A 13,735-nucleotide genomic window follows, 5' to 3' on the forward strand; every position below is an offset into this window, starting at 1 on the left:
TCCAGTTTGGACAGCACAAGTGCTCTTGCCAAAGTGATGCAACTGCTTATGGAAAGGTACGGTTTCGCTGATCTAGTAGGCTTACAGGTGTAGGCTGTGGAAGATGCCATGGCGTTCACTTGTTTAGCCAGAGTGAGGCTAGAGTCGAGGTAAAAACCAAATGTTTTTACCTCCTTAGCGACCTTGATTGTGTTGCCATCTATGTCAAAGGATGTGTAGTCAGGGCTGAGTTTCTTCATGTTGGATGTAGTCCCCAGGATGATGAGTTCCGTTTTGTCATTCAGGCATAGACCATGACGAGCCATCCATGCCTGGATGATAAGGTATATCATATTCACCAAGGCCAAATCCTTCTTGTAATCCCCAGAATGTGGGATGATAATCTGGGTGTCATCTGCATAGTTATTGTAGGTGACACCTAGATAGTCCAAATCATCAAACAAGGACTTGGTAAAAATGTTATACGTAGTGGGGGAGACACATGATCCCTGGGGTACACCACACGTGATCGGAATAGGGTCTGCAGCTGCTGATGTGGAGAAGACCCTCATGGTTATCACTTAAAAATGATTGGATCCATTCTATGGCTTGAGGCGAGAAATGCACTGCTGACTCTAGGTGGTTGCAGAGTACCTTATGGTCCACCAAGTCAAATGCTGATGAGAGATCCAGAAGGAGTACTAAGGCAGATTTTCCCTGGTCTCTAAGCTCATCGACTTGGGCCTTAATATCAATAAGTGCTGTTTCTGTGCTGTGGTCTGAAACCTGATTGCTGAGTGCCAAGGAGTTGGTTCGTCTCCAAGAATTTCTGAATCTGTAAGTAAGCCACTCGGTCTAGTATCTTTAGTAGGAATGGCACCCTAGTGATTGGCCTGTAGTTTGTGGGTATAGTCGGGTCCAGCATTTGCTTCTTAAGGAGAGGGAGGACCCATAATTCCTTAAGATTGCTCGGTATGGTACCTGAGGTGAATTACGCATTGATGAGTTTAGATATGAAGGGAGATAAATCTCTTGCAGTGTCTTTTATGATTTGGGCAGGGCAATTATCTCCTCGACAATTTGATGGTTTAAGTGATAGTATTATTTTTTCAACCTCCAGTATGGATACTTTAACGAAGTTGAATTGCTGTTCAGATCTGGCAGTATTGTGTGGTTTGTCGATTTGGATGGTAGCAGGTGGTATGATTAATTTTTTCTCATCGATTTTTAACTTGGAGAGTAGCAATTTTGTCACTAAGTGCCTTCTGTATGTTGGAGCACCATGTTTTATTTTTGACACAGTTGTCAGGTACCGGGATAGGGTTCTCCAGTTCCTTTAGTGTTGCAAAAAGCTCCTTGGTGCTTGACTTGGCTTCCAGTATTCTGTTGTCGAAACTTTACTTTTTGGCTCGCCGTATTTCGTTTTTCTATTTTGTAGAGGTGTTAATAAGGATAGCTTTATGAGCCTCGGATGGTGTTAGCCTCCAAGTGGATTCACATTTATGTTTTTCTTTCTTTAATGATTTTAGCTATGGAGTGAACCAGGCATTTAAGTGTACTCTAGGTTTGCTATTCCTCATTTTTAAGGGTGCGATGGTGTCAAGAGCATTGGCCATGGCTGTATTAAATTCGTTAACTAGAGTGGATGGATCTAGTGTTTCTGGCAGCGAGTTTAAGGTTGGGAGTATCAACGGTAATAGTTTCTCTGTAGTTATATTCTTTTTGTTCCTTGTTAACATGGGAGGTGCTAGCAGGTTATTTTGAGTTGGGTGGATTTTGGCATCTATAGTGAAGGCTTGAACAAGGAAATTGTCCTTCCTGCGTTTTTCCCCGATCCCAAGGACGAAGCACAGTGCTGCACTGCCTGGTTGTCAGGCATGCCCTGAAATTCTACTTGGACAGGACCAAGGGCTTTCTGCAAATCGGACGCCCTGTTTGTCACTTCCCGAGACTCAAGACCAGGATATCAGGCCTCTAAGGCTTCCATATCCTGCTGGATGGTCTCTGCCATCAAAGAAGCGTACGAGGGCCAGCACAAGCCGCTTCCGGCCAACATTCATGCCCATGCAGTCGGGGCAAAAGCAACTCCAGCGCCATGTCCCTTGGCATGTCATAAGCAGTGCTGCCACTTGGGCCTCTCCTTACTGGTTGGATGCTGGGTCTGGATCTGATGCGACTTTCGGACAGGTAGTTCTCAGGAACCGATTTGCTTAAGGAGGGCCTCCTCTCCACCCTGGGGCTACAATCATTTGTAATCGCCCATACAGTATGGAGGAAAGAGGACGGGACGTAAAAGTAATCATAAGTTACTCACCGTAGTGACTAACGTACTCTTAGTCCATAGTCTCCCTTTCCTCCATACGTCCCGCCAACCTCCCCCCTAATAATACTGATGTCATTAGGCAATGTTAGATCCATTGTTGATGCGTCAATGGGGAATGAGGTGTGGCACTGGAGGGCAGAGTCTTGGCAGTGCATGCTCCCTGGGCCGCACCCCTGTGTGCCTCTAAATTTAAAGGGGAAGAAGGTTTTTTTCTGTTGAAAACTGTTCTGTCTCATGTCCCTTGGAAGGGACACGCATACAGTGTGGAGGAGAGGGGACTATGGACTAAGAGTACTGTAGTCAGTCACTACGGTGAGTAACTTCTAATTTTCCCACCAAAGCCTCATCTTTCCCCAGGAAAGGGATTTCCATATAGCATTTCCTGACCTCAGAAGGTAGGAAGAGGGCCAAAGAACAATCTGGCCAAACAACAAGTAAAAGATTTCGTGGCACGTCATTTTAGGGTGCTAGCCACCTTTTAATAGCCATTCCCGGAAAATGTAAAAGTGCAAGAGTCAAATATTATAAAAAAGTAACCTTTCTCACAGTTGCCATGTCTTGGGCACCACATCAAAGCAACCTAAAAGTGATTATATAAAAAGTAACTGGGATACAAAGTATCCTCACAGCACTTCACTGTAAGGGGATGTGTGCAGTTTTATAAATAAAATAATTGTAATAGTTTCTCAGGGACTGGAAGTCTTGGACAAATCCGTTTCCCCATAAAAATGAGCAAAACAGTCAAGTTAAGTAAAGTAGAAGGCTTTACCGACATCCATAAAGTCAGGATAGGATTCAAAATAAGCAAAACAAAATGGGGTCCCATAGAAATCTATGGATGGAGAGGTGCAAAAAGAAAATCTCTCCTAAGTATCAGAAAGAGAGGGTGGCCTTGACGGACTTAAGCGAGCACATGCCAGTTAGCGACTTGCTTCAACGTCCTGGCTTGTGTGCCTTTATAGACTTATGTTCAACCCTTGACCACCCGGAACATGAGGGACCAGACACCCCAAGAGACTTTAGGAAGGATAGCTCAGAGGCAATGCATTTGTCTTGGAAGCAAGGCAACGCAGCGCAACACAGGGTAGAATCCCGATCCCGCGCTTAGAAACCACTCGTTGGTATTAAGCACTGTTATAAATGAACAATTCTAATTCACTGGGGGAGAATGAAAGCCATGGAAACCCTGATACCGACTGGGACACTGAGCTGGGAGACATTTGTGGTCGACCCGTGGTGGCGTCACGTAGGGAGAGTGGGCAAGGCTTAGTCCCATTCTGCAGTTTTCTCCTGCACATAAATGCCCTGGGAGTGAAAGGAGGAGAGCAGATTGGCTAGAAAACGCTGACAAATGGCTCTGGTAAGTATAAAGGAGGTTGCAGAAAGTGGTGTAAAGGTGAGGTTGGTGGCGGAGGCAGACCAAAAGACAAAGGGGGCTAGGGGGAGCAGTGAATTTTAAAGGTTATTTGAAAAGGTTAGGCATTGGTTTAGTGAGTGGAAGGGTACTGCAATGTGAGTGTATGCATTTGTGTGGTGAGTGTACAGAATGGCTAGTGTAGAGAGTTTGTGAAGTGTATGACAACTGGGTAGAGTGGTGGAGGGCAGAGTAGTAACCTCAGAGGGCGATGGTGATGAATCGGAGGAGTGAAACATTGAAAGGGACCGAGAATTGACAGTAGAAGAAAGTGGAGGAAGGCAGTGAGAGAAGCAGAGGAAAGGTAAGCATGGGCATGAGTGAACAAGTCTGAAACCAACTGAACAAGTGCAAGGCACTTTTCCTAATTCTCTCAGAACTCTGGATAGAGTAGTGACAGATAGGAAGCCCCTGCCTGAGGATGTTTTAGAGAGGCGGCATCTTAGTGAGTCATCCATAGCCTAAGTTAGAAAACAGACGGAATGGATTACTGGTCGACTACTTACCTGGGGTTACGGAAGCCTGGGTTTAGGGAGGACATCACACAGGCAACTAGTGAGGGAAGTATGCCCTAGGGACGGCAAATCTTTAATAAAACCTTGAACCAGCCTTGATTCTCATGAGTGATTTGTGTGCAATCTGTGACAATACATACATGCTTTCTTAGATTGTACATGCTTGGTGTTGAAGGCCTAATAAATTGATTTCTGATGTTTGTTAATCTGCTTAGAATCACATGCTGTGCATAGGTCCGACATCCAGTGGTCACTGCGGAGTATTGCATTTTGTTTTTCGTAGTCGAAAAGGGGACGTCGACAAGGCGTGTCTGTAACACTATCCCTATAGTGACGTGTGTTGTACCCACAATCCCTCACGCGTCGAGGTCCCTCAGATTGTTTTTTTCCGCCCAGCTGCTGGTCGCCTTTACGCGGAGCTCCTCGAGAGACATTGCAGATTTCAGCTCCTCGACCTTTGGTCGTTTTCCTATATTAATAGAACATATCGATCCCCCCCTCGACGCTGTTGTGAAGCTGTCTCCGTCGAGCAAGATCTTCGACGGAGGGGACGAGCGGAGGAGATCCTTCGGCGTTGCCGAACACGTGGCCTGGCCTCGCAGGCCAAATACAGTAGGGAGAGTGGGGGTCGTGGGACATCTCTAATTCTTTTCTGAGAATGCCTTTCCTTTTCCCCTTCCTTTCCCTTGGGGTGGTTATCACGTTTTATTGCCTCGGCTATGGAGAGGACACCCTTTAGGTTTTGCCCGCTTTGCAAGGGCAAGTTTACTTGGAAGGACAAGCATTCACGGTGTAACCCCTGCTTGCCCCTCGATCACAAGGAGGAAGGTTGCACGGCTTGTCGGCTTCTTAAGCCGAAGACTCTAAAAGACCGTAGGGTCAAAAGGTGGACGGCCTACGCTATGTCGAAGGCCGACGCTCCACCCACCGTCGCTACCTCCGACAGTGACGAGGAACGTGATACCACGACCTCCGCTACGGAAGTCGTAAACCCCTCTAGGGAGCGCACACACGCTTCGTCGTCTGTCCCCGGCCCCGACGGGCTCGGCTCACGCCCTGTTTATGGGGATGAACACCCCGGCGACACTGACGCACACAAGACCACACATAAGCACACAACCCATGGCTCTTCTTTGCCAAAGGCAAAGAGAGCATCAGCGCCCAAGGAGACGCAGGTTTCACCGGCGGCCTCCTCGGACCGTTCGGGTTCGAAGCCCCTCTCGCAGCCGCGACCAGCGACTGGGCTTTCGGCAAATTAGGGCGCCGCCCCCAAATCATAGGCCGGAGCGCATCAGCAGAAAGCGCATACCGCCGTAGAGCGTTCGACACCCATAACGTCGAAACCACAGCTCTCCGCTGACAAACGAGTCGCTGAGAGCTTGGCGAGGATCGTGGTAGCCGACGCCCACAAGCGTACGCCGAAAGACGCGTCGAGCGTTACGCAAAGGTCGAAAGACACGCCGAAAACACAGGGACAATCTCCTTCAGTCGAAGGGATTTCCAGCACACCTGAAGGCTTTTCGGAGGGCGACGGGACACTTTCCTCGACGTTATGGGAGAGGTCGAGCCGTTTTCAGCTACAAGACACCAATTTTCCCCCGCTAGACCGCTCAGGGGTACCCTATGAAACCATGGAGAGGCTCCATCTATGCATGGAAAAGAATGGAGAGGTTTATGAATGCCCAAAACCCTCCCACTCCAAAGAGAATAAGAGAAGGGCCTCAGGAGGACCCCAGGGCCAAAATTCCAAGATTAGGCAATCCCCACCAGGACACAGCCTCAGACTTCCACAGTGTGTATGACCTCACTGGGGGAAGAACATTATTTTGAGGAAGAGGTAGAGGATGAGTTTATGGACGAGGACCAGGAGGAAGGTCTGGAAGGCAGCCCAGACTTGGTAGGGGAAGGCTTCGGAGAAAATCCAGAAGAAGGACCTTCTCACCCCTGGCAATCACCATCTATATATTCCGACACTGATGGCCTGAACCTAAATCCTCCTGACATCTCACCTGGTAGAAACACGTCTCCCATTGACGATCAACCCACATTTAATGCCCTGTTGCGTAAAGCAGCAGCACACTTCGAACTGGACACTGGGGAGCTCTCCCCTGAATTAGACTTTGTAGAAAGGGTAATTAAGGAGAAACCCCCAGTTAGTCAGACAATTCCCCTCCTTGCTTCTGTGAGGAGAAGAATCATCCCTTCGCTGTCCACACCCGCACTAATCAGAGGGGTCAATCCTAGAATTGAAAAACTTTTCACTCCTTCACCCTCAGACCCGCTGTACATCAGGGGACATTCCATTCCAGATTCCCTGGTAGTAACCAACACAAGAAAGAGGGCAGGGGTACCACTTTCCACCAGTGAGGCACCACCTGACAAGGAGGGCAAGCAGTTATATGCCCTTGCAAAAAGAGTTACATCCTCGGCCCCCTTTTCGGCAAGAATTGCCAACAACAATTCTTTGCTCGCTAGCTATGCAGACGCGCAGTGGGCCAAACTGCGCAAAGACGCCGAAGAAGCGCCGGAACCATTACGTACACGCCTGCTTTCAACTATTGGCGAGGGAACCCAGGTCAACCAGAGTATTGTAAAGAGCTCTCTGGATGCGGCAGAAACTGCGGGACGTTCCCTAGTTCAGGGAATAGTCCTAAAACGACACGTATGGCTGCGCAACTCAGGGTTCAAACCGGAGACACAGGCGTCTTTAATAAACAAACCTGTTGAAGACTCTAACCTCTTCGGGATGAGGCTTTGGAGATGGCTAAAAAAGAGTTCGATACTATCAATACTCTGGACCAAATCTCTAAGCCCTCTACCAGGCGCGGCTATGGCAACAAACGCTTTTTTCGTGGCCAACACCAACAACAAAACCAGCAGCAAGAGTACCCTGCCACCAATTTCCAGACCAATAGTGGCCAGTACAGCCAAAGAGGACAGCGCCGGGGCAAAGGAAGAGGGCGAGGGTCCACCCCCAGAGGTTCCCAAGCCCCTAACAACACCAAGTGACGCGAAGATTCACGTCCCCTCCCATGCAACACCGGTCGGGGGCCGGATAACATCCTTTCTTCCAGCATGGGAGGGTATAACGTCAGACCGCTGGGTACTTTCCACCGTAGCCCACGGATACTGCATCGAATTCAACAGTTCCCCAACATACAAACCCCCGAGGGGACGACGCATGCCACCGGAACATCTTGCCATCCTTCTACAAGAAGTACAACTACTGCTGGAAAAAGGAGCCATAGAGGTTGTGCCGCTATCTCAGGTAACGGAAGGTATTTATTCAGTGTACTTCCTTGTACCCAAAAAGGATCTAACCATGCGCCCTGTATTAGATCTGCGCCCAGCGAACAAGTTCATCAAACCCCAAAAGTTTCGTATGGTGACCTTACAGGAAGTGATCCCACTGCTTTCACAGGGAGATTACATGACAACATTGGACATGAAAGATGCATACTTTCATATTTTAATGTTGCCAGCGCACAGAAAATACCTCCGGTTCATGATAGAGGGCAAACACTACCAGTTCAGAGTGCTACCCTTCGGCATAGCATCAGCACCGAGGGTATTCACGAAGGTACTGGCAGTGGCAGCGGCCCACCTGCGCAGGTTGTCCATCCCAGTTTACCCTTACCTCGACGACTGGCTCATAACAGGGGATTCTTACGAAACATGCTTCTCCAATACCCAAAAGACTGTAGACCTTTTGTTCCAGTTGGGCTTCTCCATCAACGAAAAGAAGTCCAGCCTAGACCCCAGCCAAATCAAACAATTCCTAGGGGCTCTAATTCAAACAAAGGACGGCCTCGTCTTCCCCTCCAAAGAGAGGGTCCAAAACATGTTGTTTCAGATCCCTCAATATGTGACCGGTCGAGAGGTGACGGTACGCAAAGCAATGCGCTTGCTAGGCATGATGGCGTTGTGTATTTATTTGGTACCTCACGCGCGCCTGCGCATGCGCCCAATGCAAGAGTGGCTCAACAGCCAGTGGTGTCAGGCCAGCGGACTATGGGACGACCTAGTGGTGGTCTCGCAGGCCTTAGTTCTCTCGCTACGGTGGTGGACAAAGGAAAACCTAGAAAAAGGGAAACCCTTTGCCACACCCGCGGCGGAAGCCACTCTAACCACAGACGCATCCCTTACAGGTTGGGGTGCTCACCTATCCCATCAAACTGCTCACGGAGAGTGGACCCCGAACGTAGCATCCAAACACATCAATCTTCTGGAGCTACTAGCGGTGTTCAAGGCGCTAAAAGCCTTCAAGGAACACCTACAAGGCAGGACAGTGATGGTCCTTACAGACAGCACCACAGCCATGTATTACATCAACAAGCAGGGGGGAACCCACTCTCCAGGACTGTCCAAACTGGCCCAAAACACATGGAAGTGGGCTCTCAAACAGAATATGTTCCTTCTGTCACAACATGTACCAGGGGAACTCAATCTGCTGGCAGACAAACTCAGCAGAGATTTCCCCCTGCCCGAAGAGTACGAATGGCGACTGCACGAAGACATCGTCTTCGACGTCTTCACGCAATGGGGGTTCCCAGAAATAGACCTGTTCGCAACCCTGGAGAACTCACAATGCCAATGTTACGCCTCCAGGTACCCCCAGAACCAATCCAAGGGGAACGGTCTGTCGATTCAATGGTCAGGGAGATTTGTTTACGCTTTTCCCCCGACTCCCCTTCTCAACAAGGTAGTGCACAAGATGCACCAGGAACAAGTAACCATGATACTGGTGGCTCCAATGTGGGCCCAACAGCCATGCTTCGCTCACTTGATGGATATGTCTCTATCTCCCCCAGTGAAACTCCCCTGCCCGTACAACATGCTGTCACAAGACAGGGGCAGGACTCTGCATCCATGCCCCCAGAACATGAACTTAGCAGCCTGGCTCCTGAGATCATAGAATTTGGACATCTACAGCTCCCGCAGAGATGCATGGACATCCTCAGGGAAGCCAGAAAACCTAACACTCGCCACTGCTATTCTAGCAAATGGAAGAGATTTGTCATTTGGTGCAGAGGGAAGAGCATCAACCCAATTGACTGCTCTCCCACACATATTATTCTATACCTGACCCACTTATTGGATTCAGGTCTAGTGTTCAATTCCATTAAAGTCCACCTAGCGGCACTTTCTGCATACACCACTTCCCAACTCAAAGTGTCGTGGTGGAAGAGCCCTGTTATAAAGGCCTTCATGGAGGGAGTAAAGAGAATACACCCCCCGATAGCTGACCCAGCTCCCGGATGGGACCTTAACGTGGTACTTACCAAACTCATGGGCTCACCATTTGAACCCATGCACAAAGCATCTCTTAAAGACCTCACTCTTAAGACTGCTTTTCTAATAGCTATCACCTCCATCAGGAGAGTAAGTGAACTACAGGCTCTTTCTGTTCTAGACCCCTTTGTTACAGTTCACAAAGATAAAGTGGTTCTACGCACTCACCCAAGGTTTGCTCCAAAATTCATCTCAAAATTCCATGTAAACCAGTCTATAGAACTACCAGCGTTCTTTCAAAATCCTTCCAACTTGGGAGAGAGGACTCTGCACACACTAGATGTCCGCAGGGCGGTCATGTTCTACATGGAAAGAACCAGACCACTGAGGAAGACTAATCAGTTCTTCGTCTCGGTGGCAGCAGGAAGAGAAGGGGGGTGCAGTTTCAAAGTCCACTATTTCTAGATGGATTGTTCAATGCATCACTCTCTGCTATACTCTTGCTAAGAGAGAACTGCCCTTTAGGCCAAGAGCACATTCTACTCGAGGCACGGGAGCGTCCATAGCATTCATTGCAAATGTTCCCCTTGAGTCCATCTGCAAAGCGGCTACCTGGAGTTCTGTGCACACCTTTACAAAACACTACTGTCTAGATGCACACTCTAGATCTGACTCCCAGGTGGGACAGGCAGTATTAAGACATCTTTTCTCTACTGTTCCTTCTCATAACCCACCGCCAACTCCGGGTACTGCTCGCTAGTCTATGCACAGCATGTGATTCTAAGCAGATTAACAAACATCAGAAAACAATGCATTACTTACCGTAAAAGCATTTCTGATGGTTGTATCTGCTTAGATTCACATGCGCCCACCCTTCCTCCCCGCTTGGATGGAAGGAACATAGACATCTTTCTATATTTCTCTCTTTTCTGTACTCACTCACGTCTAGAAGGCTCCCTCAGGGCAGAAAAATACAAACAGAGGGACCTCGACGCGTGAGGGATTGTGGGTACAACACACGTCACTATAGGGATAGTGTTACAGACACGCCTTGTCGACGTCCCCTTTTCGACTACGAAAAACAAAATGCAATACTCCGCAGTGACCACTGGATGTCGGACCTATGCACAGCATGTGAATCTAAGCAGATACAACCATCAGAAATGCTTTTACGGTAAGTAATGCATTGTCATATTTTGTACTTCTGTGTGGACTCTTAATACTTGATTGTTTTATGCATGGTTAACCACATTTATGCACACCCTGCCATATCTCCTGAGGTCTGCTTTACTGCTCAGTCTACGTTACCTGGAAGGAATTGGGCTAGACCTAGTGTCAAATATTCAGTTCAGAAACTGCATTGGTCTCTTACAACCTTCCCAAAGGGCTGATTCTGAAAATCCATTTTAACAGGACCATACTGTCCCAATACCAGTTTGAATCCATTCAAATCTTCACACCAAGCACTGACCAGTAATGCAAGTCTGGATCTCACAAAGGTGCATGCCCTGGTTTGGGAGTATCTGGCCTAGGAGGGCAGTAAAATGTCTAAAAAGCAAGATAGCCAAAGATATGTCTTAGAATGTGAGGAGGACCCGTCTTTAGAACATGCTATCCCATAATACCATTATCACATTGAAAAATGGTTGCATGATAGTACACCGAAAAAGTTTTAAAACACAGTTCACTGCCACCAGCAGATCACAAAACTATACAAAAAAGTTGCCAGACAAAAAGAAAACAGGGGCACATTGCCCTGTAATGCTCCACTGAAGGTGCAGTGTGTTACTAAGTCAAAACGCAGAAAAATGCAAATAGGGGTGGGGGAAATGATTCCCTCTGTTTGTAGCCTTGGAAATGGACCGTTAAACTCCAAAACAAGAGTCCAGCAGGTCAGTTCAGCTAAAAAGGCTTCACTCATTCCAAAATCAGATTGGGCACCACAACAAACAAATATTTTAGCGTATCCTTTGAAATCAATGGAGAGAAAGTTGCTAAAAGAAAAAAAGTCCTAACACACTGCACTTCTTAAGTTAGTGTGGGAAGGAGAGGCCACCTTTGTGTTGCCGATAGCTTGTCATCATAGTTTTTTTGATGATGTCTTGAATGAGAGGTCTTTTTCTGTGGTAAGTGCGAGTGATACTGTATGGAATGTGAGATGTTTTTAAAACTATGCAATTTAACAAATGCAATGTGTGCTGGTAAATGAAGGAAGTATTGAACTGCCCTTTCTACTAGAAGTGCACTTGTCCTAGTTATCCAGTTTCAAGACTTAATTTTGACTGCAGTAGGTCTTAACCGTTTGCCTTTGTTCTGAGTACTTGACAGTCAGGACAGTGCTAGCGGTTACTACAGAATTTGTAGACTAACAGAATGGGTTGCACCCAGCGTCTCAGACTATTTTCTCGATGACCACTGCAGATCGATGGCGAAATTTGCCACACTATTGACATTAGCGTTTTGCTAAACATCACTGTAAATCAGTCCCGACTTGTGATGTTGATATTTCCAATTAATCTGAATCTAAATGTGCTATTACCAGGGTAGTGAACTAATTTATCTGTAGTGTATTGCTCTTGCCTATTCAATCATAGGGAAAATACTCTACTCTTCATGTGATCTAATTTCCATTGTTTTATCTATTTTTGATTAAATGCTTAGAAGTGTGTAATTTTAAGACTTCAAGCATTTTAAGCCCTTAGCTCGGCTATTTTACCAATGGCACCATGTCTGTTTAGTAATGTATCGGGATAAGTCATCCAAACAAAATGTACATGAATTGGTAACAGTATTCCCTTCCGGGGACTATTTTGTGCTCGTAATCCACCTCCTCTGTGATTCTCGAAAATAATCTCCTATTAACCTTTGTGAAAGTATATTTGTTTTTCTTTTAGACAGGATTTGAAGGACACATTCATTGATAGCGGTGCAATGACGGCTATTAAAGAATGGCTGTCTCCTCTTCCAGACAGAAGTTTGCCAGCCCTCAAGATCCGGGAAGAGCTCTTAAAGGTTCTACAAGAGGTAAATGGGGTACCTACATTTTCTTTTCCCTGCACTTAGATTTTTTTTTTGTTCATATTCCTTTGCTTGTACTGTGACCAAGAGCAGAACGTTTACGAACTGTTTAACTTAATCACATCTTCACTTTTGTAAATTACCTTTTTACTGGACACAGTCCTTAATCAAAAGTGGAATATTTCAAATGTTTCCACTTTCCTGGTGTTCAACTAAACTAGTCTGCACAAGCTGCATGTATCTGTTAGGATTTTCTTTTTGCAACTTTCCCTCCATAGTTTCCTGTGGAACGCCATTGTTTTTGTGATGTTTTTGAACATGTCCCAACATTTTAAAAGGAAGTAAAGCCAGTGTCTTCACGTCCCTTGCCTTTTGCTCACATATGATGGGGGATACGGATTAGTCCTTCAAACTATCAGTACTGGGAAACATTGTTTCCCTTTTGAATTCTTGTATCTTTAACATTGCACACATTTTACAATAATATCCCAATTGTACTGTATTGTATCACACTAGCTTTTTACAAAGATGGCTTTTGATTACTTTTATATGTGCTTAAAGAGAAGCTGGTGGCAGCATTTACATTTTTACAATGTTTGCAATATTTTTGGGTTGCACATTTATATGTACCATGTTTGGCTACTAAACGTGGATGGTGCCCCACAATTTCTGCGCCATGAGATTTCTGCTAGTTTTTTTGCCCATAGTGTATAGTGTAGTTTGACCATCTTCCTGCCCTCTGAGGTCCTTACAAGGTCATGCACGTGCCTGTAAACATGCTGCTTTCACAGGCTAGTGAGCCTTTGTGTCTGTGTGGGGGAGCGGTGTCGTGGTGGTGGCAGTCGTGGTGGCGGTCGTGGTGGTGTGTGTGTAACCCAGAAAGGGTGCCGGGACTGTGTAGTGCCACATCCTTGCTGCCAGAAAGTCTGCTTCTGGGGCATATGTGAAACCAATAGTTATCTCTGATTGGACACCTACTGGCTTTTGGAATGTTACAGATCCTTACCATTAGTGGGCTTGGACTTGCTTGTGGCTATTCTTCAAATCTACATTGGAGCCAAGAATCCCTCGGAAAAAGAGCAGACCAATGAAGGTGCAACGTCGACTCCGGAAGAGGCCTGGCATCCCTTCCAGGGTCTGGCCTGGCCTGGTGAAGCCCTGCTCCTCTGCATGATCTCCGTAGACCTTGAGTGGTACTTCTGCTCTTGGACTAGAGGGACCATGTAACTTGTAACTGTAATTTTTAAGCTTAAA

The 13,735-nt window shown here is 46.8% G+C and overlaps 1 protein-coding gene across 2 annotated transcripts in view; it reads left to right on the forward strand.

Moving 5' to 3' along the window:
• Positions 1–13,735, forward strand: part of IWS1 (interacts with SUPT6H, CTD assembly factor 1) — a 522,634-nt gene that overhangs the window by 288,781 nt on the left and 220,118 nt on the right. For both annotated transcript variants that reach the window (XM_069617877.1, XM_069617876.1), the window contains exon 9: positions 12,358–12,487. In XM_069617877.1, the coding sequence (XP_069473978.1) occupies positions 12,358–12,487 (130 nt within the window). The remainder of the gene's footprint in view (positions 1–12,357; positions 12,488–13,735) is intronic.

This window comes from Ambystoma mexicanum, chromosome 10 (assembly GCF_040938575.1).
Source record: "Ambystoma mexicanum isolate Mex_15411 chromosome 10, UKY_AmexF1_1, whole genome shotgun sequence".
Lineage (NCBI taxonomy): Eukaryota > Metazoa > Chordata > Amphibia > Caudata > Ambystomatidae > Ambystoma > Ambystoma mexicanum.